The 25,322-nt window shown below is 40.3% G+C and overlaps 1 protein-coding gene across 2 annotated transcripts in view; it reads left to right on the plus strand.

The window, feature by feature from the left end:
* Positions 1-25,322, plus strand: part of MEGF10 (multiple EGF like domains 10) — a 332,427-nt gene that overhangs the window by 296,785 nt on the left and 10,320 nt on the right. For both annotated transcript variants that reach the window (XM_039848592.1, XM_039848593.1), the window contains 9 exons: positions 956-1,058; positions 12,987-13,133; positions 14,301-14,435; positions 14,956-15,084; positions 16,514-16,642; positions 18,964-19,092; positions 21,179-21,307; positions 23,431-23,667; positions 24,742-24,869. In XM_039848592.1, the coding sequence (XP_039704526.1) occupies positions 956-1,058; positions 12,987-13,133; positions 14,301-14,435; positions 14,956-15,084; positions 16,514-16,642; positions 18,964-19,092; positions 21,179-21,307; positions 23,431-23,667; positions 24,742-24,869 (1,266 nt within the window). The remainder of the gene's footprint in view (positions 1-955; positions 1,059-12,986; positions 13,134-14,300; positions 14,436-14,955; positions 15,085-16,513; positions 16,643-18,963; positions 19,093-21,178; positions 21,308-23,430; positions 23,668-24,741; positions 24,870-25,322) is intronic.

Raw genomic sequence — 25,322 nt, forward strand, 5'->3', positions numbered from 1 at the left:
TTAATAAGTTCTAGCAAATGATTATGCCATCTAACACCCATGGCCTATTTTATGCTGGTTCTCAGGTTCATCCTCCCTGTTGGTAATTGTGCATCCCATGTTTTTCTTAGTGCTTGGGTGGCGTGGGAGGTGGTGGGGTAGTGCTCTCCCTCAGTCCCACCAGGATCTGTCACAAAAGAGCAGGGCTAATGAATGCAGAGATTTCTACTCCTCTCCCACAAACTTAATGATCATGTCCACAAAGACTTATGTCTGTTGTACCACCAAATTGATGTGCACATGAAAACATGGAGGTCTGGGAGGGGATGAGTAGGAGGGAGTGCCAACATGGACTCCATCTTCTCTTTAGGATCTTGAATCAGAATACTTTGTGTTGTCTAGACTTGTTCATTGAAAGGAGGATATTAATTAGGAAAAGTAACAAGGAACTTTCATTTTTCTTTATAGTTCCACATTGGCAACTTATGGAAATAAGCTTAATCCAGTTAGACCTATAATACTTTTTAAATTCTAGAGCTTCTCTGTATGGGTCAGTGTCCTCCCTACTAAAGATTAGAATGCCTTGTAGGGAACATTGAACTATTTAATAAAATCCTTTAAGAGCAAAAGAAAATATGTTTAGGAGTTATGGTTTAGGATAAGATAAAAATGGTTATTTTAATTAGTTGGCATATTTATATGTATCTGCATATTTGCATATCAGCATATTAGTGTAATTGATGTCACTATTCATTATCCCAGCTGTATGTCAAAACTAAAGTTTGAGTTTTAAAACACTGGCCTTCTGGAGCCTACATTTTAGGGGCAAGAAAACATGATAAGGAGTGATTATAGTGCATGTTGCTAAGAGGTATTTGGAAGAAGAAGAGGGTACAGTACTAGAAATGGCTGACTGTGGCCTCTTTGGTCTCCCATTGTGGGATTTCCCATACCCTCATTGCTGTCTTCCATGCAGGATGGCACGTATGGGTTGAACTGTGCTGAGCGCTGTGACTGCAGCCATGCAGATGGCTGCCACTCCACCACAGGCCATTGTCGCTGCCTCCCAGGATGGTCAGGTGAGAGCCGGGGAAATGGGAAACACGCCAATCTATGCCTAGAGCTGTTTCTTGCTATTTCAAATAAATACACACAGGTGAAGTTTTCAGAAAAAAATAAAAATGCAGCACTCTCCAGTAAGCTGACACATTTTTACCCAAGAAGTATTACTGCTAGGATTGATTAATCTATAATCAAGGAATAACTTTGTGTTAAATCATGCAGGGCTAGTTTTCCCGAGCCTTCATATAAGGTTCAACTGTCAGAATTCATGCCGGCAAGAGAAGAAAATGTACACTGCCGTGAAGAGTTTAGCAAGATCTCTGTGATATTTTTGAGCATTGAGGAAAGGACGATTGGAATAAACCATAAGAATATAATTAAGTTCACCTTACTGAGGCAAACATTAAATTATTACTATTAATATGGTTAATATGCAAATATAAAATATTTGTTACTAGAAATAAACATTTTAAAACTTACTTTTTCTTATAATAATTTTTAAGCCATAAAAATATATGATATAGTTGAGTACCAGTTTTCTAGCCGCAAGGTGGAAGTTTCTCCTTGTTTATATGACTTCGTGTTTTCAGCCAGGAAGTTTATCAAACTAACAGAGGTCTAGAAGAACAGCGTTTTTACATTAAATGCCAAGTAAATTGAGATCATGTTCTTCTTTTTTATATACTGAGTAAAGCCTATCCTAAAAAAAAAACACACACGAACAAAAAACTAATGAACTTTTAAGTACTTATTAAGAAAAATTACCAATGAAAATGTGATCGGATAGTTATTGAACACTGGGATGAATGAACTGAACATATTGATGACCGTTTCTACTGAAAGTAAAATAAATTGTTGACTACTGATGTGCCAATTTAGAGTGAAACCTAAACCTAGGGACTGGATGAGGGGTAGGTAAATAAACCAAAACTTTCTTTTAAAAATCTCTTTGAAGTCATTTGTGGATTTGTGTGGATTTGTATGTGTGTGTGTGTGTGTGTGTATATATATATATATATATATATATATATATATAGCATTTGTATCTAAATATATTTGCATAAAAACTTAGAGAAGAAAGGGAGATTTGTAAGACAGAACTGTCTCCATGCTGGTGCTTCGGTATCCTCCAAAAACAGTTTTCAATTTGCCCTCTGAAAGAGAAATTGGTAGCAACAAGCTAAGTATCATCTTTAGCGATAATTCATATTTTCAGAAGATGGATCTTTTGGAAGAGAATCTTATGCCTCCATACCAGAGATGTCACATTTAAGAAACTATGGAGTCAGGGTGGTCTTATTTTTTAGCAAAAAATGCATACAAAGAGAACTAGAGAAATAATAATAAGTAATGCTTATTGAGTGCTTACTGCAGGCTTGCAACAACTCTGTGAGGTAGGAAATATTACTTATTTTCTCCTTTGTACAGATGAGAAAGCTGAGGCAAAGAAAGGTTCAGTGGCTGAACCAAGGACACAGAGTCAGTAAATGTGAGAGACGGGATTTGTGCCAATGCTCCCCAACACGTAGCTAGCCAGCTCCTTTAACTATTGCACCCAACCTCCATACACAGACTTATTCCAGGAAGTGCAGGAGGAGAAGACAATTAGCTTGAGATTTATTTTCACTGTGGATGAAGACTTCTAAGAATTACATGAGAGGACTATGATGATCAGTGCTGATAACCAACAACCTTTCTTTCTCTCTCTATAAAATAGCTTTATTGAGATATAATCATGTGCCATAGAATTCATTTATTTAAAGTGTACGATTCAATGTTTTTTAGTATGTTTACAAGAATCGTACACCACAATCACTTTTAGAAAATTTTTATCACCTTCAAAAGTTAGTACTCAGCAATAGTCCCCCCATTTACCCCCTAATCCTCTCTTCTCTACTCCTCTCTTCACCTAGGCAATCACAAATCTCCTTTCTGTCTCTATAGATTTACCTGTTCTGGATATTGTATGGATTTATACAATATGTGACCTTTTGTGACTGGTTTCCTTTACTTAACATATGTTTTCAAGTTTCGCCTGTATTGGGGCATTTACCAGTACTTCATTTATTTTAACTGCCAAATAATATTCCACTGTACCACATTTTTTATTTATTCATTGGTTGATAGACATTTGGGTTATTTCCACTTTTTGACTATTTTTAATAATGCTGCTATGTACATTTATGTAGAATTTTTTGTGTGGACATATGTATGTCAGTTATATATTTAGAGGTGGAATTGCTAGATCATATGATAATTCTAACCATTTTAAGAATTAAAAAGAATTGCTAAACTATTCTAAAGCAGCTGAGCTATTTTATATTCCCACCAGCAATGTATGAGGGGTCCAGTTTTTCTATATTATCATTTGTTATGATTTGCCTTTTTGATTATTGCCATTCTTGTTGGTGGGAAATAGTATTTCATTGTTTTCGACTTGCACTTGCCCAGTGAGTAAAGATGTTGAATATATTTTTATGTGCTTATTGGCCATCTGTATATCTTCTTTGTGGAACTGTCTATATAGATTCTTTGTTTATTTTTAATTGGGATATTTGTCTGTATTTTTGTTGTAATAGTTCTTTATATATTTGAAATATATGTCCCTTATCAGATATATAACTTGCAAATATTTTATTTTTAATCTGTGACTTATTTTTTCCACTTTTCGATGGCATCCTTTGCAACAGAAAATATTTTATTTTGATGAAGTCTAGTTTATCTATCTTTTCCTTTTGTTGCTTATACTTTTGTCATCAAATCTAAGAAACCATTGCCTAATCCATGGTCACAAGATTTAAGCCTATGTATTCTTCTAAGAATTTTATAGTTTTAGCTTTTACAGTTTTAGCTTTACATGTAGGTTTTTGATCCATTTTAAGTTCATTTTTATATATGGTATGAGATAAGTATTCAACTTTATTCTTTTGCATGTGAATATCTAGTTGTCCCAGCACCATTTGTCAAAAAGACTGTTCTTTTCTCCATTGAATTGTCTTGACATTCTTGTCAAAAGTCAGTTGACCATAAATGTGGAAGAGTTTATTTCTGGACTCTCACTTCTATTCTATTAATATATATGTCTGTCCTTATGCCAGTATCATACTATTTTGATTACGTTAGCTAGGTAAAGAGTTTTAAATTTGGTCTAAAATTTTTGTCTTCTTTTTTGAGATTGTTTTGGCTATTCCGGGTCCTTTGAATTTTCATATGAACTTTAGGATGAACATGTCAATTCCTGCAAAGGAATAAGGTGGAGATTTAATGAAGATTGAAGCTATAGATCAATGTGGGGAATATTGCCAGCTTAAGTCTTCAGATTTTTGAACATAGACTGCCACCAGTAACCTCTTTGATGCCTTTCAGTCCTTTGAAATTTGTTGTGAGCTTCTTCGGTTTCTGACACGAATAAGCTGAGACAAAGGGTCATGTATTTGATTTCTGGTGTCTGAGAGCCACCTTGGAAAACAGGTTAAGGTTGGTGTAATAGATTGTTTTCAGCTGGGAGCTGCCCATGGGCACAAGGGCTCCCTGGCCCTCTAGTCCCTCCTTAACTTGCAAAAGCTGAGATAACTCAGACTTCCCAGGATGAAGTTCCACCTTCTCATGTTTCTGTTTGGCTCTCAGTTACTAAATGTTAAAACTACATCACACCCAGGGATTAAGCCAGCTTTTGTGACTTCACAAGGGTTCTTGAAGTTCTCAAACGGAATGACCAGCACCAAGCTTTCAATGGCCAGAAGCGAAATAGCATTTTTAACCCTCAGCAAATTCAGAGCTTTCCCAGCAGAGAAGCCGTATCTTTTGTTTTGCACAGAACTCCACCAAGCCCTTTGTCTTATGAATGTAGAGGAAATGTGAGGTATTCCCGAACACACCAGTCTCTGCTCAAGTATCCACCTGCTTTGATGATTTAGAACCAGTCGGCGAAAGGCATACTCTACATACATGAGAAAATCAGGAGATATGATTTGGCCTGAAGCCAGTCAGAAAATGTATTAGTTACATTCCATAGTCTGGGTCGTGGGGTAAGACAAATTATCCCATCTGGCCTTAGACCTGTGGAGCTCCAGTGGGAATGCAGTGGCTTTGTCATACAACATAATCTTGTAATCCTCTGTCCATCTGTGACTGGTCTGCTTCTCCAAATGGGAGGAAGCTTTGCTGCTTCGTGTTGCTCTGTCATGTGTTGCCCACCATTTCTTTGCTTCAGAGCCCCAATGTCTTATTTATCTAGGGTCTTCTGTGTGGGTGGTTGGTCAGGAAGTATCTAAGGCTGCTGTGAAATGTTGTTTTAGAGAGATCATCCCCATCACTCATAGAACGCACTTGGAATAAGCAATTGTATGTTGAGGAAAAGAGAGCTCCTGAAATTCCAAAAGACAGCCTACAATTGGACCAAGAATTGGCTTATTTTTCTAAAAGGAAAGAAGAGTAGTCTCTGTATTATTTACACAGAACATAATTGCATTGTCTACACTGATGATTTTTCATCACAAACTTGTTTTGAGTAAGTACCTTGTAAGGACCTTTTCCAGTATGAAGGAAGCTTTGCTTTTCATTTAAACACCAGTTTCAGGGCCAAATAAATAACATAAACCCAGAGAAGCAAGTTCTGTTTCCTCTCCTCCCTGTTGCTGAGATTGCTCTAGGTGAAATGTGAAGAATCACCAGACAGGGAGGCAAAGCAGTGTGTGGAGTAACAGTGAGGCTTTTGTGAAGGAATCAGTGAAATTGAACACAGGGACCTGGGCTCATCCCTCTGACCAAGTCAACAAGGTGGCATAGAGGAACCGGCAGTGTTTGACCACTGAGGACACTGTGGGAAGAAGCTGATCAGGCCTGTGGGTTTGTAACCAGAGATAGGAGGCTGAAGCCCTTTATCCCTCTTTACAAAAAAATTGACACACCTAAATTGGGGAAGTCATGCGTTAGCCTGACATGTAAGGAAGTCAGCTTACTTTCTTACCATGGGGCTCATTAACCATTCCTCATAACTTTGCCCTCTTTTCTAACATTTGACTGTCTTTTTCTCTTAAAGGAATTGAAGCTCTTTGTTTATTTCTACTATAATTGATAGTCTCATTTTACCTAGTCATAAAAAAATTCTTCAAAATGTCCTACCACATCAACTACCTAAAACAAAAGTTGCACATCTGGCATCTCACATACCATATCCAAAAGAAATGTACCATTTTCAAAAGAAAAGACATGTACTTATGGATATTTTTAGCTGATGGACTACTTTATTAAAAAGAGAAAATTAAAAATAAATGGGAAAAAATAAAACACCTCTCAGGATATAGGCTGTGTCCTGGACTCCTTCCCCTACACCTCTGCTACACACACACACACACACACACACACACACACACTGCTATAAAATGAGACTGGCTTTTCAAAATGAGTATTCTGAAATTCCAGATGTCAATGAAATACAATTTGTTGTGTGCGTGTATGTTTATTTCCATAGTAGTAGAGTGATATGCTTTGTAAACTATTTTCCAAAAACAGTAGAAACATGCGGGGTTTTTTTTTATTCCTTTCTGTACTTACTTCAGTCAGCTGGATCACCTCTTCCCTGAGCATTACAGCTAATTAAGATTTCATTCCAGCTTTCTGGGGACATACGCAGTCTCCAGCCTGGTTTCCAACCCTGGCTAAGATCACTGTCACCTGAGAATTCTTATAACTTGTATATTCCTGGTTCCCACCTCACACCTACTGAATGACAATCTGGAGGGTGGGTGAGGAGGAGGATGGAGCCACTGCCAGCCCATAAAGCACTTTTTGTACAGATTTGGAAAAGGTTTGGAAATCCCTCAGGGTGCACTTCTTGGTAGATAGAGTGCAAGTTGGATTTTTGCCCTGATTTAGCCCTGTGTCCATGGGCTCTCGTGTGGTGTACAACCTGCACAACCTTACTTGGTGGCCCTGTTGGTCATTTTAAAAGTTGTCCTGGTGGCTTGTGTAGTGGCAGTTACTGGTCTGTAGTCTGGCCTCTGCTATGCCTTGCTACTCTTATTATGGAAGGAGTGGGGGTCCAGGGGAGTGTTTCTGTGACAGAAGCCTCATAACCAGTGGCAAAAGACTAAAGGGGGCTTAAGGATGCATTCATACAAGAAAAAAAGTTAAGTACTAAACTGATAGAAAAGAGATCAGGTTGCCAAAACAACCCCGAAGAGTCTTGAGAAAGAGAAGGGGCTATCAGGCCATGATATAATGGAAAGGGAGAGGAAGGAGATAGGTGGAGGGCTCACCTGAGCCCAGCCAGGAAGGGGTGCATTGGAAGAAGGAATGAGAAGGTTTATAAGAAGAGCCTGGCTTCTCTACTCTTCCCAGTAAGCAGAACTAGGCCTGCAGTGGTCCCAGCCCATCTCCAGAAGGACAGGCCTCCTATTTTACGTTTCCCCAAACACACCAAGCTTGACCACGTGAGTATATGAACTGCCAGTTCAGGTACTGATCTGTCCTAAAGTGATCTTTCATGTGGCTTAGTGATGCCTGAATTGTTATAATGGGAAATTCTACCTTTCTTTGTCTAGTGACATGTAAGTACAGATGAGTTTTAATTACTGTACATGCACCCACCCAGTTAGCCACAGTGCAAATGACTCCCTATCCCGACTGGGGTATTGAAGGGTGAAGAGGGTGTGTGCAGGAGCATAGGTCTGTCTTTCTACATGGTCTTGAGGGGAAGGAATCATGCAGAAGCAGAATGTGGGGGTCCCTGAAGTGAGGGTGGAAGCAGGGGCTTGCCTTTTCTAAAAAGGCTGAGAAAAAGCCAGTCTGTTCTGCCTGGGTCTGGACCAAGGCAGGCCATATTCTCTGGTGCTTTTGTCTTATAGCTCAAATGCAAACATCTCTGATTTAATGACTCATCAGGATTTTTTTTTTTTTCAGCTGGGTTATCTATGTAAAGCAGATCCCTTTTTTAATGGATCTTTAAAATTCACAGTATTCAAATACTTGACAAATTTAACAACCGTTTGTTGAGTGTCTCCAAGTCGTATGCAGCCATAGTGCTCAGGTGCTGGGAAGATGAAGATCGTAGCATTAGCTCCTGGCCTGCAGAAAGAAGCTCCCGTTTTCTCAGGGCAGTCACTGTGTGGGCACAAGCGAAGGCACCAGTGAGTAAGTTCTTACACTACAGTGTGCCGGCCGCTTCGCTGGCCAGAGGATTAGAAAAGCAGAAAGTATTATGACTAAATACTGTGGTTCCTCTCTCCTACAATCACCAAGCCCAGTTATTATTAACAAATCTCTCTCTTTGTTCTAATATATGTTTAACAGCTTGTTGCTCAGTAACGAGACGTCAAATCGAAATCATTTCCTTCATTTACCAATGCCCCAAATATTGCGATACCGGCATGAGGAATATAAACGATTAAGCAAGACAAGGAGTTTGGGTGTTATCTCTGAGAGGAGAAAGAATGACACCCCAGATGATTCATTTACCGCATTCATGTCATCTCAAATGCCTAGTGAATGCTGATTTCACATTGAGGCTGCTGGCATACTGCATCGGGCATTAAAGCCACGAACATTTCTTTAGAGCTGCTTAGCTGAAGTTTATCGCGATCATTCAGCCATCACCTAGCAACTGGTGAAGGCTATCAAAGAACTCTTTGTCCTCAGGCCTGGCAAAAACAGCCCCTCACAGATCTCCTTATCAGCATTAGAACATTGATTGGAAAAAAGGCTTCCATTGAACTGAAGATTCCTGCAAATTTAAAGATACTTCCTTCCTATTTTGTCCCTTCAAAATATTTTATAAAGTCATTTCCTGAAGTAGCTGTATTAAAGCCTTTATCTATACTTTGGGAAACATTCCAACAGAATTTCCTCAAGATGTTCCATAATTCTTCTATTACTTTATAATCTGGGCTAGCATTAAAAAACACAGACCCAAGTTCATGAAAGTTTATCTTTTCAAAAATAAGCAAAGCAGACGTTTCCACTCCCCCACCCCTCACCAGCTGAGAAGGGTCACCATTTTAGGTGTACAAAAAATAAATATGCTGGGCTTCCTGGTTCGAGGGCACTTCTCATCACTTCTTCAGAAAAGGAAGGATGATATAGTTACTCCACCCACTTGAGAAATGGTCGTGAATATGATGTTCAGGAAGGAGGGACTGGGCTCATTGATTCATTCAACAACTATTTAACACCTTCCATGTGTGAGGCACTGTAGTGAGCAAAAATAGGCATCACCTCTCCTTCATATAGAGCTGCCAGGATTTATTAATTACCCTGGGTAGAGCCGGATCTTCATCTGCATTCTCTCCCGTATGTCTCTGAATTCATCTTCCCCTGCATCCCAACTGCCATTGAAATCCTCTAAGACCGTGTCATTTTTTACCCAGATAACCCAAAACAGCCACCTGACAGGTCTTCTTTGTTCCAGGCTCATCATTTTCAAACCACCTTCTGCCCTTCTAGTTTAACTACGCCTATCTCCTACTGAATTGTCCATTTAGTCTCTATTAACACCAGGAGGAAGCTCACACTTCACAGTGTGGCCTTGTTGGCTCTTCCCTATGTGACCACTGCCTCGCTGCCCCCTACGTGACTTCTGCCCTTCCCAGCCCCAGTTTTAATCGTCCCCAACTTGTGATTTTTGAAGAATAAGGCACATAACTTCTTTGGGCCTCCGAGGCTTGCTCCCACCTTTCCACTCTGCCTTCACAAGCTACCTCTTTCCCCTACTGTGATCCCAGACAGAGTTGGTTTTTCCTGTTCTAGGGTCTTTGTCACTCTAGATTTGGAGGTCTTTCTTAGAGAACCTCTCATCAGTAAGTCAGCAGCTGCCAGACCCCTTGGATGTTTATTGAGTTGAATTTCCTTTTCTGTCTTTGATAAACACGGGAATAAAAAGCTGTCCTGTAGGACTCTAGCAATATCGGCAAAGAGTAGGATGAGGTCAATGGAAATAATTCAGGAATAAAACACACACACACATAACACACACAGCCCACTCCTCCCCACCCCCCAAAAAGTGGTTAAAGCAAACTTACAATTCTCTATCCTGGAGAGTTTCACTTTAGGGCTAGCCTTACATATAGGTCACATCAGTAGCAGTGTATAGCATGACCTAGAGAAGCACTTACCTTGAGACTCATTGCCTGAAATTCCACAAGAGGTTTATTTCTTAGGCTCTTAATATGTGTGTTCTCTTAAAACAATATTCTCCAGAGACGGTAACACCTGAGCAATAATAAATTTATCTTATCCTTTCCTGACTATGAGGTGAAGGGAAAGATAAAGAGGGCACAGAGACCTAAAGGAAAGAGTAGCAGTGGGAGAAAATGGTGCTTCAAGAGGATAAAAGAGCTTCACACTCTTCCCTGGAGTTGCCCCCTGACTGAGACATACTTTATATTTGTCTTCAAATAGGTTAGGCATTAATATCTGCAAAACGATGACTAATTTTTACGAGTGATAGAGAAAAAAAAGATTTAATATTTAGGGGGAGTTGGTAATAGAATTGTTATAATTTACTTCTCAAGGAAAGAATTCATTGCACTCAAATAAAGGTTATTTAAAAGTAAGCTTGGTCCTGTTGAAATATGGGCATGTGATTGGAGACAGAAGATTTGATAGATGATCTCTAGAATTCCCTGTGATTGGTTGGAAATGGAATGATGGGAAAATCATGTGAAACAAGCTTATCTTGCCATATCGTGGGCCTTGTTACTTACATGAAAATTACCTAGAAAAAGTTGATTATGATTGATGATTATGCTAACTAGCTGAACAAGCCTGTTAGGGAAAAGGAATCAGATATGAAATAAACCATCACTTATTCAGATTTGTCAATCTGCCCTACAGTCATTTTTCTCAACATGCTTTGACTGAGAATGTGCTAAGTCATATATAAATCATGATAATCTATAATGGAAAAAAGCAACATATGCTTTTTGACCTGAAGTATACTCCATTCCATCTTAACTGCATTGATTAGGTTTATTGTGAAGGAGAAGTTTGACAAGTAGCTGATAAACGAAATCACCCAAAATGGCTAAATCTCCCTTCCCCAAGCTCCCACCCCACGAAAAAAAAAAGTGCCAAAAAATCAGGACTAACATTCAGGATGATTTTCAGATTAACAAAGTAATTACTCACCCACTTATCCAAAATTCTAACTGGGATTTGTGTGGGTGGCTCCAGACTAAAATGGCCAAGGTGTTGGAATCTGTAAGAAGCGAGTTCGAGTTCGAGTGTCAGCTGCTGTTAAACAGAGTCCTGGCTCACGTCAGCACTCAGGGTTCTGAATTTGAATAGAGTAAAGCCTGTAGCAGATTACATTTGTTGGTACTTCCTTCAAATTCACAAAGCCAAGTTCAAGTTTGCGGTCTCCTTTAAAGTGGTTAACTCCTACATACAGTTGATAGTTGATGCTTCTGCCTAGGATAGGTGTGAGTCAGAGCACCAGATGAGATCCTACGGCTGGTGAATCACACAGAGTTTGCAATCCATCTCAAATCTCTTTTGAAAAACAAACAAACAAACAAACAAACAGAAAGATCCGATATTTACAAATTCAAGGAAAGAAATATAGTAGGCCAAAACTCCATATTTTATTCTATGGAGAACTCTTAAACCCCAATCAACTTATAATAGGCCTGGTCTCCTTTCTTTAGCCAGTGGTCCAAGCTAAAATAACAGTCTATTGTTGGTTCAAACTAGACACATTGAGGTCTGTGCACTTTCATGCCGGCTTAACAGCCTTTACCATGTGGGAGACTTTCATAATGAGAAAAACAGAACAGTCAAAAGTGGAGTTATGGTTCAGAAATGGCTGTGTACTAATTAGCCATGTGCACGTGATAATTCGGGGCTGCTTCTGCTTTAAGGTTCGGGCCATAGTAACTTTTCTCCTAATCAGTTTAGACGCAAAAACTGTAATACAAACACTGCCTTTTCAGCCTCCTTAGTGCTGGCCAGTGTGTATGTGCGTGTTCTTACTGTGTTTTCACTTGGTCGAAACCCAGCAGTCACCAGTTCACTACCGATTATAGCTCATTCTTATTACCTCTCAATGCAAAGAGCATTTCTTTGAGTCGTGAAGAATTCAGACTTAAAGAAAGAGGTCCCTGTTGTATTTCAGATACAAATTTACAAAAGACTTCCATTTACTTCAAATAAGACTTGGTTTTTCTTTTTCTTTTTGCACCTTGGATTTTTCTTTATGTTTCCTTGGGGCATTTTGTTTATTCTTGACCGACTCTAAAGTTTCTTTATTTCCAGAGTGAGTTAAACACCTACATGTACTTTCATAATAATCAATAGCTTAGATGACAGCTATAAATAACATTAATTGTGATATTCCACCTATAGTTGCCCAATGTCAGATTAAATTTTTAAAGAGGAACTTGGTGGCACAGATTAGTATATCTTTCTGTGCTGTATGATGTATTATCAAAATATTTTAAGACTGTATTTATTTGTTTGCTCCAAAGGGAGAGTTTTCTTTACATAAATCAATTTAACCATCTTTTACTTCTCCTTATCTTTTTACACTTTCTCCATTTCTCTGTAAAAATAAAGAATAGGGGGAAGGATGAGGTTGCTAAGAGCTAAATGATGCAATATTTTTTGCTAAATTGTGCCCTTAAGAGAGCCCTCAGGCTTCCCCTTTGCTCTGTCTTCCTAAAGAAGAAAATCAGTATAACAAAGTTGTTTCATTCCTTCTCTTTTATGACTCTATTGAAAATCATCCTGGGATTATTTTAATGTTATGATGATACATGATCACACAATATAGGATGGTGTATTGATATGTATAAGTGCATTTTAAACCTTATACCACATCCGCTCATCGTTGCCTGAGATAACTCAGCTTTGACACCATGACCTTATTCCCTGTCTCTGACCTACCACCGCAGAGGTGCCTACCCACCTGCCCTGCTTCTCACTCAGCCTTGCTGTGTGCATCGTTCCAGGTATCCACTGTGACAGCGTGTGTGCTGAGGGACGCTGGGGCCCCAACTGCTCCCTGCCCTGCTACTGTAAAAATGGGGCTTCGTGCTCCCCCGATGATGGCATCTGTGAGTGTGCGCCGGGGTTCCGAGGCACCACTTGTCAGAGAAGTAAGTGTTTCCTTAGGCGGCGATAACGTCATCTCTTCTCAAGGCACCATGTGCAGAATTATCATCTCTGTCCCACCTCTCAGTTCCTAGGGATGTTCTGTTGTAGTAGAGGGCAAAGAGGAGTGTAATAGGTCACCCTGTCCTTTCACAGAGCTGTCCTCGATAGCACTTCCCCAAGAGTTTTATTCCTTCCAACCTTCAGGACAAACCTAACAGATGGAGCTCTAGCCATTTCTTCTCAGTAATGATTTCATTGCCTCGTTGGCATCATCATCAGGATATGTTTCTTGATCCTGCCTTAACTTGCAAATGATGTTCCAGAAATCCATTGACCTGTAAATATTTTATTCAGCAATTTTGGCATTCGCCTTACTTCAATTACTAGAAGTCAACATCAGCCAAACCTTGAGGCGAATCATGCATCCTGCTAGTAGTCTTAAAGTCAGTGCTATGGGGAAAATAGAATTGCAGAGTTAAAAATGCGGGCTGTTGACATTGCTCAATAGCCCGCATTTTTAGGAAATGATCCATAAGATTTTACTAAATATTTCAGTAAATGCACTCAAGACAGGATACATGTATTTTTTTTACTTACTTCTTTTCATTAAGAGCGCTATGCCGTCATTCTATATTTAAATCCAAAAAACATGTCTTGGGAAGAACCTAATTATGTAGCATTTTGCTTATTTACTTTTCAATCACAGTCATTAACCTGGACCACATTGAGGAGGAACCATCTTTTAATTCGGACTGTAGATCTATTTAGTGCCAGCAATGACTCTTAAAGACGAAAAGCTCAGCACATGGCTAGAGAGTATTTATTTGGGCCTTGTTAGAATTTAGAATTTTATTTCCTTCTTTCATTTACTTGTTCAACAAAAGTTCTTTGAGCCCCTGCTGAAACCTCAAACAAATTGGGGGCAAACATGAGAAAATAAAGAAGGCTAACTTATTTGCCTGCCTTCGTGCAATTCAGAATGTAGTGGCTTTTTTTCTTTTTTGAGGAGGACTCTTCTTCCTTTGGTGGTGGTTGTTTCACACTTGGAAAAGTCTCAGTATCATTAAATAATTTTTTTTTTTACCCAAAACTTGAACTAGATCTCGATATGGGATATGAAAGAAACACATCTCAGGAAAGATAATCGTTGACTTCCCTTCTGTTTTCAGTCTGCTCCCCTGGTTTTTATGGGCATCGCTGCAGCCAGACATGCCCGCAGTGTGTGCACAGCAGTGGGCCCTGTCACCACATCACGGGCCTGTGTGACTGTTTGCCTGGTTTCACAGGCGCCCTCTGCAATGAAGGTAAGGCACACAGGCGTTTCTGAGGGATATGTGGTGATGAGCAAGCCCCATGCAGTCTGTCCTCAGACTTCCCGAGGACATGTCTTCAGCTATCAGCTATCGATGCCTCCAGTATGCCATGTTCGCAGCTTCTGTAAATATGACTTTGAGCTTTGGAAAAGCTGGCTTGCCACTCTGGCTTTATTCTCCGAGCTGTGCTACTCTTCGGGTTTAATTAAAACAGCCTTCCATGAAAAATCAATATGAGGAAGGATTTTTGACTCCCTGAGTGAGAAATTATGAAGTCAGATTTCTAGAAATGTGATGATGTCTCCTGGCTCGGGATGCCTTAATGAGGGTGTTTGGCTTCAGGTATTTGTGAAAATGAGCCCATTCAGGATGAGGGATGGTGTTGAGTGGAGGCAGCTGCTAAATGGGCAGCTGGGTTCATGACCTTTAACATTGTTTCCTGTCCCGAGAGTCTAGGGTTCTGTGAGATGGGATGTAATTGTGAATTAACTGACTTAAAACTTATTCACAGTGTGTCCCAGTGGCAGATTTGGGAAAAACTGTGCAGGAATTTGTACCTGTACCAACAATGGAACCTGTAACCCCATCGACAGATCTTGTCAGTGTTACCCGGGGTGGATCGGCAGTGACTGCTCTCAGCGTAAGTCTTGTTTGAGAAGAACTGAGCAACTATTTTTATTTGTTTTCAAATTCTTTAGGATCGAAGTATGAATGGTTATATTATCAAGAAAAAAATACATGTGAAAAGTTATGATACATTATTTTAATTTTTAAATGGCTTTCTTTATTAAGAGCTCTATGTAACGATCCTATACGTAAATCTAAATAATGTGTTAGAAAGAACTTAAATTAATAACACTCTTGCTTATTCGTTTTTCAGTGATTCTTCACCTGTAAAAATGAGAGTCATGTACACAGAAAATCTGTTTTAAGATTCACTGCAGACCTCAACTGTCAGCTATTATTTTTTCCTTGCTCTTGGGAAAAAATGGTTACACATTAATGGGACGCTTTTTTTCATTTTTAAATTTATTTCGCATTTATATATTGTTTTTACTGGGTCATATTCCTTACTGGGTAACCATATAGAAATTGTAGGTGGTCCTCTTTTTAAGCAATTATATTCTTGAAACATTAGTATGAATAAAAAGGTTTTGGTAAATCATTTTACCATATAACCTTTCATTACCATTTCACAGATACTTTATCTGAGGTTCTAATTGCCCTTCAATGGGCAAGTATTGATAAGATTTAGGCTTATTTTGTTTTAAATCTAAGATTTTTTTTTTAATCTATCTTAGATTGAATCTAAGATAACTTAAGATTTGGTTTATTATTTTCTGCTTTTTCTAATTTAGAGTTTTTACAAGTAAACCAATTCTTTCATACAGCTGGGAACCTAACATTAAAATAAGTCTGTAGTGACAACTCTGGAATAGGGTGACAAGTGCCAATAGCTGAGATCGAAGACTTGAATTACATGACCTGTGTCCTTTAACCTCTCTGGAGTCACTTAATTTTTTCTACCTGATCTCTGCTCAAACATCTTCGCCTCCTAGAAGCCTCCCTTAAGGGGGCAGCTTCGTCATTCTTGTCCCCCTTACCCGGTATTATTTTTTTTCATAGTTCTTACTACCATTGATTTTTTTGGTTGGCTGGTTGGTATGCCTGCCTCCCCTACTAAAATATAACCTTCCAGAAGGTAGTCTGGACTTTGTCTTATCCTCTGCTTTCTCCCCCAGTCCCTGAACAGGGCTGGGCACAGAGATGCTGAATGTGTACTTGTGAAATAACTGAATCTGTAAACTTGAGATGATTTTCACTCCACCCAGCTCACTCCACCCAGCTCACTCCACAGTCCGTGAATGAATATGTATATCAGTAATGCTGTCACAGTCAGCATTGCCATTTGGGTTTTAGTCAGATTTGGAGCAGTGTGTTTTCTTAGCCCTGATGCACACTGCTAAGCTCTCACATGCAAGGAGATGTGGAAGGGTGGATGGAGTTCTCTCTGCCGGGTGCTGGCCTCAGAACTCTAACAGCACACTCTCTGCGTGTTGTGGTTTCAGCTTGTCCACCTGCCCACTGGGGCCCGAACTGCATCCACACGTGCAACTGCCACAATGGGGCCTTCTGCAGCGCCTACGACGGGGAATGTAAATGCACTCCTGGCTGGACGGGGCTCTACTGCACGCAGAGTAAGCAGCCAGCCTTCTGAGGGCCCCAAAGGGGAACCACTCCCAAGGAGGACACAGCCTCACAGCTTTACCCTTGGCCCACAGGAGCTGAGCTCACCAAGTGTTTCTTGCATTGCAGTGTTTTGTCTACGAAATGACCTCTAGACATCTGAATTTCTCTCTTAAGTGGATCAGAGTCGCCACGTTCCAAGTTTTCTGTCTCTATGTCATATTAGGGCAGTGAGGTGAAGCAGTGCTATACATGATGATTTGTTTCTCCCCCTTCTTTAAGCAGACCCTATTTACAGAGATCAAACCCCCTATCGTGTATTCTAACAGCACGAAGGTTAGAATAAGTGACAGTGATTAGAAGGATAGCGGAGATGACAAGCCTCAAGACTTCATGTGTGCTCTTGGGGAAGATCGAGTTCAGTGGTCTTCAAACTTTAGCCAGTTTCAGAATCACCCCAATGGCTCCATAAACAGGCTGCTGGCCGCCATCCCAGAGTATCTGAGTCAGTAGGTCTGGGGTGGGACCCGAGAATTCATATTTCTAACAACTTTCCACGTGGTGATGCCAGTCTGGGATCATGCTTTAAGAATTACTAGTTCTTTTTGCCATTTTTTACCCCATAGCATCCTAATCATTTCATCTTCTATGATGCTTTTAGCATCGTATGTTATAATGTACAAAGTACTCCACAGCTGGCATCATTGAGAGAAAAAAAAAGACTCTTCTCTATCCTCTTGCCTTTAACTGAATACAGGAGAGAAGACAGGGAAGTATCTATTATGGTTATCATTACTAATAATGTATAAATTAAAATCACAGTAATGAGCTGTGGAAGAAAGATGGGTCAGAAATTAGGCAATTGTTTAATACTAATCAAAGAACATAATTAGAGAACAGACTGAGCAAGTCTTGAAACTTCCTAGAGGTGGTATAGACCTTGAGCTATGATTTGAAAAGAAAAATTGGTAAAGAAGGAGGTTGTTCCAAGCATATTCTACCGAGATTATGTACATACATATAAAGGTCTTTGAGCTCCTTAGAGAAAAGTACTTATAAGTTATTGCTTATAATTCCAAATTTAGGGCCTGTTTCAAACAGAGGAGCTTTTTTAAGTGGAAGCGGCACAACATAGTGGGAAGAACATGAGATCTGGAGCCAGACTTCCGTGCATTTGTATCATGGCCCCTGCCACCCCGCCACTTGCTGGCCGTGTAACTTAGGGCGCTATGGTTTTAGTTCTCATATGTTGGGCAGGAATATCCATCCTGTGTCTCCAGGCTACTGTAAAGATTCAATGAGAGGATGCATGAGAAGAATCTGGCACGGACTAGGTACTAAATAAGTACACGGCTATGGTGATCATTGTCGTATTCTTGCATCTGTGTCTGCCTCTGTTTCCTGAAAGTTCAGGCTTCATTAAAACAGCCATTGGACCAGCCCATATTGAAACTTTCTTTATGCCAGAGAGCCCTGATGGACTCTCGTGGGAAAACTGCGTGAAAGCCACTAAGGCTTGTGCTATTCCTCAGCCCAAGGGCCCTGGTGGTCTGGGTCTTGAAAATTGTCCAGCACTGTGAAGGTCTGTTGCTTTTATACCAAGCACCTGTGAAGTGCAGGGTTTTTTATGTTCAGAATGCTACCCCACATCTTTGGTGAAGGAGATGATATCATCTAAATTAGTAACAGATACAGTGGACAGGACTACTAGCAGAGCTGGAAACATTCTATACTGTAAGTAAAAGCATACAGGTAATTTTAATAGAAAGTACTCATTTCAGTCCATGTAACTTGAGTCCAGGATTCCAGTAGTTGAGTGAAAGCATGGGAGGAAGTGTGCCCAGACTTTTGCAGGGTTGGGGGATGCCTTGTTAGGGAGACACTAACTAGTCTCACCTCCAGGGGTACCAGAAATGGTGAAACTGGCAGGTATGGAACTGTTCTGCCCTGCTTATGAATTACAACCTCCTTGCAAGAGCTCCGTCTTGAGACTTCAAAGAAGGCTTTGTGACAAGCTGAGATATGCATTATTGTCTTTTTCACCCTGTAGCCCATCTCTCGTTTGCCCCGAGAATACTCGCCGGTGGCGCTTGTGGCTGTAGCGTTTATCTTGAGATAACTTGTGGATTACAGTCCTAACTTTATCCCCAAAACGTAGCATTCCTATGCATGAAGTTAGATGAACGCTGGCAGCGAGCTGCACTTTTTTCTTTTTTCCTAAACGGGAAAAGGGCTAGTGTATCAAGGTTTAAACACGAACGGTTAAGAGGCAAGAGCTGAGCTGTGTTTCTCCTCAGCAGCCTCTTGACTCCTGCCATCCCTCCTCTCACAGGGTGTCCCCTGGGGTTTTATGGAAAGGACTGCGCGTTGATATGCCAGTGTCAGAACGGAGCTGACTGCGACCACATCTCCGGGCAGTGTACTTGCCGCACTGGGTTCATGGGGAAGCACTGTGAACAGAGTGAGTATGAGAACATGACATCTCTAGATGGTTTTTCTCCCTAGAATCAGTTTTCCTAGATGTCTAAAAATATTAACGCGGAACTCGTAACTTTTAAGTTGTTTGAGCAATTGACTTCTTCTCCCAGAGACTTGGCCAACTTGAGATCCTTACTAGCTTTTCCCTCGCTGTCTTTTTCCTCAAAATTCAGAGTAACTACTCAGTTCTTAGGGTGGAGGGGGTGTGGCTATAAGACTGAAGACAGAATTCAAGTTTTCCATCTGTTCATCCTGGCTCCCTCTTACTCTCCTTATTTTTGGAACGTGGTTGCTCAGAGCTTTAAAAGAGCCAGTCATGCTTTCTTCATGGCAAAGGCAGAGCCTGGGTCTCACGGTGAAGGAGAATGCAGGCCAGGATGAGTGTGCAGGAGGCAGAGGGGCTGGGCGAACAAGTCCATGAACATTGCCACCCTTTCGACAACCTTCTCTAGAAGTAATTTTAGGCCATTTCTGCTAAGAACTTCTCATCGTAGTCTTAATAATCTTCAAGACAATATGTTGCCTTAAAATTTTATTGTAAAAATTCCATCCTGGGAGAATATGCTCTTTGGAATACCCATCCTTGGTTTTCCATTTCCTCCCCACCAGCTATGCATCTGCTTACAAGGTTATAAGAACATTTAGCCTTCGACTGAGTATTTCAGATTAGTTTATCATTCCTTTCCTCTGTGACTTTCAGTATGCAAGAGGAATTAAATAAGGGCTTAGAGCTATATGGGGCAAGAGAGCTCCCTCTCACCAAACACTCCACTCTTGGGAAGGATGCAGCAAAGATTACGTGGCTGTAGGAGCAATGTGTCCTGGAAAGACTGATCAGCACAGCAGGATTTTGGCAATAAAGCATCAGTCTCCCTCCACCCCACCAGCGCCTCACAGTATCCCTGGACAGTCCAGTTGTCTCAATCTTATGTGCTAAACCCTAGAATATTTTCGGATATTCTCCTGCCTCTGAAATACAGCAAGAGTGACATCTAAGAAGCAGCCTGGACGGAGAAGATCCAGTTTTAGTTTTGCTCTCTAGTTCATATAATCATGAAACAGAAACCGAGTCACACAGTTGCCTGCACACCCGTTGTGTATATGAATATTGTGTATATATAGAAATGTCTAGACATATGTGCATATATATATGTGTGTGGAAACCAAACTAGGCTCTAAACTGACTTTCACTTGAATGGCAGACTGGTTATGGTCTTATTAAGTAAGTCTCTTAAGTGCTTCTGTAATTACTCTGAACATCAAATTAAGACGACCCTGTTTTTGGAGACTTCTCCCAATGCTCATTTGTAAACAGAAACCCTGTTTTGGACAGAGAACTTGAATAATAACAGCACATTGCCCCCTGCTGGTCACTTTACCAAAAAATCACTATTTTGTCATGATTTTTAAGTTTAACACGCCTATGCTTTCCTTTGAAAGTCATGCCTAAACTTAGTGGTAAGATTACACCATAAAAATCCCACTATTTCGGTCTCTCAGCCTTCCACCTGTGAATCCAATATTTGAGTCATCTTATGGTAAATGAAGTTCTTACCTAGAAAATTAACAAAACTTGCCCCCTCTCTCTAGCATACCCCCAACTAATTCAAGTCGGAATGTGCCATTGGGAGGATCTTTGAGCCTCCAGTAAAACATACTTGTTCTCAAGGAAGCATCTCTAGTTTATACATGTCAGTCTGGTCCCCTTCTATCCCAGTTTTTCCTGGTGGAAACATCTTAAATCATCTTAGTGATAATCTTCATCAATTCCATTGGGATTCTACAGACCCTCTATGTACCCAACCAGTAGATGGGTACGTAGAAGCTGAAAGTGTTGGGAGCTGTAATGAGGGGCTCAGTCTCCAGCCCTGTAAGTCACCTGGCCTGTGAGTCCCACCATGATTCAGGGAATGCTGGCCAGCTCTGGGACACCCTGGGTGGTACAAGTCTGACTGAACAGGACCCCCTGGAAGGGCTGGCCTCCAGACACACAGGATCATACAGTGAAAAATAGCCTTGCCTCGGATTCCTAAAGCCGGAGAGTTATTGGACTTTCATTTCCTTCTCAGAGTGCCCTGCAGGAACATATGGCTACGGCTGTCGCCAGATATGTGACTGTCTGAACAACTCCACCTGCGACCACATCACTGGGACCTGTTACTGCAGCCCAGGATGGAAGGGGGCACGATGTGATCAAGGTAAGAATACTAGTGAATACCTTGTATTGTTTGACCACCACCTACCACCCAAGATTAAGTATCTTCACCTGTGTTATTTGACATACTCCTCATTACTCTGCAAGGTGTAGCTGGTTATTTATTTAGTTGTCAGCTGGATGTCTTAGTGCTGCTGTCTTGCAGAGGAAAAAGCTAAAGCTCAGGGAGATTGAATATATTTGCCCAAGGTCACATAGCTACTATAGAATGTCAGGGCTTCGATACCATGATTTCCAAAGCTCATGAACTTTCCACTCTGCCCATAATTTTTTTTCAGCCTTACTGAGGTATAATTAACCTATTAAAAAGTGACACATATATACAATTATACTACATATTGATATTGTCACCACTACCCCCTTGGCTCTGAGAAATCACTGATCTATTTTCTTTCACTACAGATTTAGTGTTTTTTAAAAAATTTTATATAAATGGAACCATACTGTATACTCTTTTGTCTGATTTTGTTTACTCAGCATAACTATTTTGAAATTAAACCATGTTGTAGTGTGTGTCAGTGGTTCTGCTCTTTTTATTGCTGTGTAGTATTCCATTGCATGTATATACCATAATTTGTTGGCCCATTCACCTATTGATGGTCATTTGGGTTCTTTCCAGTTTGGGGCTATTACGGATAAAGCTGTTGTAAATAATAGTGTATCAAGTCTTTGTACAGACATATGCTTTTATTTCTCCTGAGTAAATTTATAGGAGTAGAATGATTGGGTCATGTTGTAGGCATATAGTTAACTTGTTAAAAAACAGGTACCTATGATTTTTAACTAGGGCATGTATCACAGTGACCTGGGAATACTTGTCCTATACATAGTCGCATTCAGGCAGTTCCAATTCTGGGGTGAATGGGGCCTTTGAGAAAGTGCTTCTGATGGCTCCTAAGCATGACCTCCAGAGAGTTCCTGCTGCATATGGTGCTCTCCAGCAGGTAATAAGCACATGGTGAGTAAAGACTTTAGAAAGTTCACGCAGTGTAGTAGATGCAGTCATCTTACACTGTAGACTATAGACTTACGCTGTAGGTACTCGTTTCATTTTCTTTTATAAAATAACTTTTCATGCTCATGACTTATATTTGACTGTCATAATGATAGGATGTTATATTCCACAATCATATCATTATTGCAGGTACATTGTAATCACACTGCACTGGCCTTGGTGCTGTGTGTTTCAGGGCAGACTGTTTTATAAGAAGGGCTAGCATTTAGAATCACAAAGTCATAGGGACATTTGAGCTGAAAGCCCCTTCATGGAGGCCAGTTTCCTCATTTTCAGATGCCGAAACTGCAGCCTAAGATCTTATGGTAAAGTTCAGAATATCTGGATCAATTATTTTAGATGCCAAATTTCTTGACTCTTAACCCATATCTTTAGTGTCCTCACTCGATGAAAGAAGAGGAAGAACTGTGGAAAACTGAATTTTAAAGTTAACGAGTAAGATTTTAGGATGATGTCATCAGGTATTAATGGGACAGACCTTTCTGTCATAGAAAATAACCGCAGAGAACAATATTTTCCAAGGTAAAAGGTGCATTAAAATCACAATAAGGCAGAACCTGATCTTGGACTAGATTCATGATGGAGTTATTCTTACTTGGAAAGAAAGTAACTTTACTGTTAAAAATATTAAGGGTAGACATAAAATTACATTAGGCAATTGAGACGTTTGGGAGTGGTTCCCTTCAGAAACTCCATGGTTCCCTTCAGAAACTCGATACTGTATCATAAATAAAGCACAATAAAAATTAGATGAAGTATTACTTTTAATTAATCATTAGCCTAAGTGTTTAATCTGAAATGTGTGAGAAGTTCCCAAATACTACTATTGAATCTTGGATTTCAAGAACTCCTGTCTTTTTTTTTTTTTTTTTTTTTGAGGCTGAGAGCAAGCACACCAACAGCATCTGAAAATGAGGTGTGTTTGTTTTTCCTTCCTACTTGGTTTCCCAAAGTTTCCAAATTAATATTTCATGAACTGAAAATATCCAGGTCTTAGCATAGCAGGAGATTTTTTTTTTTTTTTCTAGAGAGCAGACATTTATCCAGCACATTGTCATCCTTACTCAGATCTCTTTTTCTCCTTTTCCTAGCTGGTGTTATAATAGTTGGAAATCTGAACAGCTTAAGCAGAACCAGCACGGCTCTTCCTGCCGATTCCTACCAGATCGGGGCCATTGCGGGCATCATCATTCTTGTCCTAGTTGTTCTCTTCCTACTGGCGTTGTTCATTATTTATCGACATAAGCAGAAGGGAAAGGAATCCAGCATGCCCGCAGTGACCTACACCCCTGCCATGAGAGTCATGAATGCAGACTATGCCATTTCAGGTAAGGCTGGAGTCGTTAGAGGCATTTTACTCCTTGGAAAATAAGGTTTCATTCTAGTTCTTTGACACTGGGTATTTAGTGGTGCTGCCCACTGTTACTGTCAATTCGCCTTGAGAAAATGTTACATTTGGAAAAGAAATGTTGTTAAAAGTGTGTCTTATATGTCAACAGTAGTAAAATCATCACTGTTGTCTTTTACGAGGGTTTTTAAATTAACTTCATTATGTGGTTGCCTTAGTTTTGGGGAATTTCAACTTGGAAGAAGCTTTGCTGGGCACCTAGTCCCAGGCTTTTGTCATTATGTGGGCGACAGGTTGGAGAAAGGAGAAGTAGCTGTAACTTTACCAGGGTGATGGAGCAGATCGGGGATGAGGACCAGGTCTTCAGTCCCGGGCCTTGAGTTCTTTCCATGGTTCCCTTCAGCCTGTCCCTGGGCCCACACGAATCATTAACCACACAGCAACCAAGTTACATAAAAAATAGTTTTTTTGGTTTTAGCAAGAACCAGGGCAGGTCTTTAAGAAAACTCTTTTGAATCTTCCTTTCTGTCACAAGTCCCCGTGAAAGTAAATTTTTCAGTATGACATGCTTAATCATCAGAAGAAGTAACCACTTAAACTGAGGAATTTAGAAACTTAAAATATTTATTAATTGTGGGGCAATTACTGAAGGATTTGAGGGGTCACATGTTTATAAATACACTGATTCTGGGAGAATACATAAAGTAGCTTATTTACCTAGTAGTACATTTCTAGTGCAGAATATTGTGTCAAGAACTCAAGTGTTTAAAAAAAGAAGAAAGTTACCGCAGAAGTAGCTTCAAAGCAATGCCTTCCCAAAGCAAAGAGCAGTTAGTTATCTGTGGATATTTTCATACTTTTCAAGAGGGCGGGTAGGAAGGCAGACTCCTGCTGCTTCCAGGAGTTTTGCTGAGTATGCTGGGCAGAAGGGTATCCTACTCAGCTTGCGATATGGAAGCAGTCCAAACGTTTGTTCTTGTTAATTTGCTTCCCTCTTTTCCCACCCAGTTTTAACGGAGCCTACCGTCTTAACCATTTCCTTGTCTTCTTGCAGAAACTCTTCCTCACAGCACCAGTGGAAATGCTAACAGCCATTACTTCACCAATCCCAGTTACCACACACTCACCCAGTGTGCCACATCCCCTCACGTCAACAACAGGGACAGGGTGACCATTGCAAAGGTGAGAGGAAAGGGCTCAAGTTGTTGAAGGTGGGCAGGGGAGAGAGGAAGGAACAAGCAGATACGAAGGCTGCTGTTTGCCAGACACTGTTCTAGAAACCTTATACCTATTATCTCATTTATTCCTCTAAACAGTCCTGTAAATGTGTATTCTAATGGGGAATTTAAGTCACTTCCAAACATAGCTCCCTGGCTAGAGAGTGAGGCAGCTGCGATGTGAGTCAAGGTCTCCCTGTCTCTACAATTTGTGCTTTTTCCATTGCACCTCTTTGGAAAAAGTTTTCTAATATTACATGAGGTTTTAAGATAATGTCTCATAGCAGAACCATAGCAGACTCAATCCTGGGTAAAATTACCAAGTTTGTCTTTTCCAACCACCCACCTCCGAGTGCCCTTTCCTGTACTTTCATAACAACCCAACAACGACAACAACGACAACATGTACTTAGGTTGA

The sequence above is a fragment of the Pteropus medius genome, unplaced genomic scaffold (genome assembly GCF_902729225.1).
Source record: "Pteropus medius unplaced genomic scaffold, Ma_sr-lr_union100, whole genome shotgun sequence".
NCBI classification, from domain to species: domain Eukaryota; kingdom Metazoa; phylum Chordata; class Mammalia; order Chiroptera; family Pteropodidae; genus Pteropus; species Pteropus medius.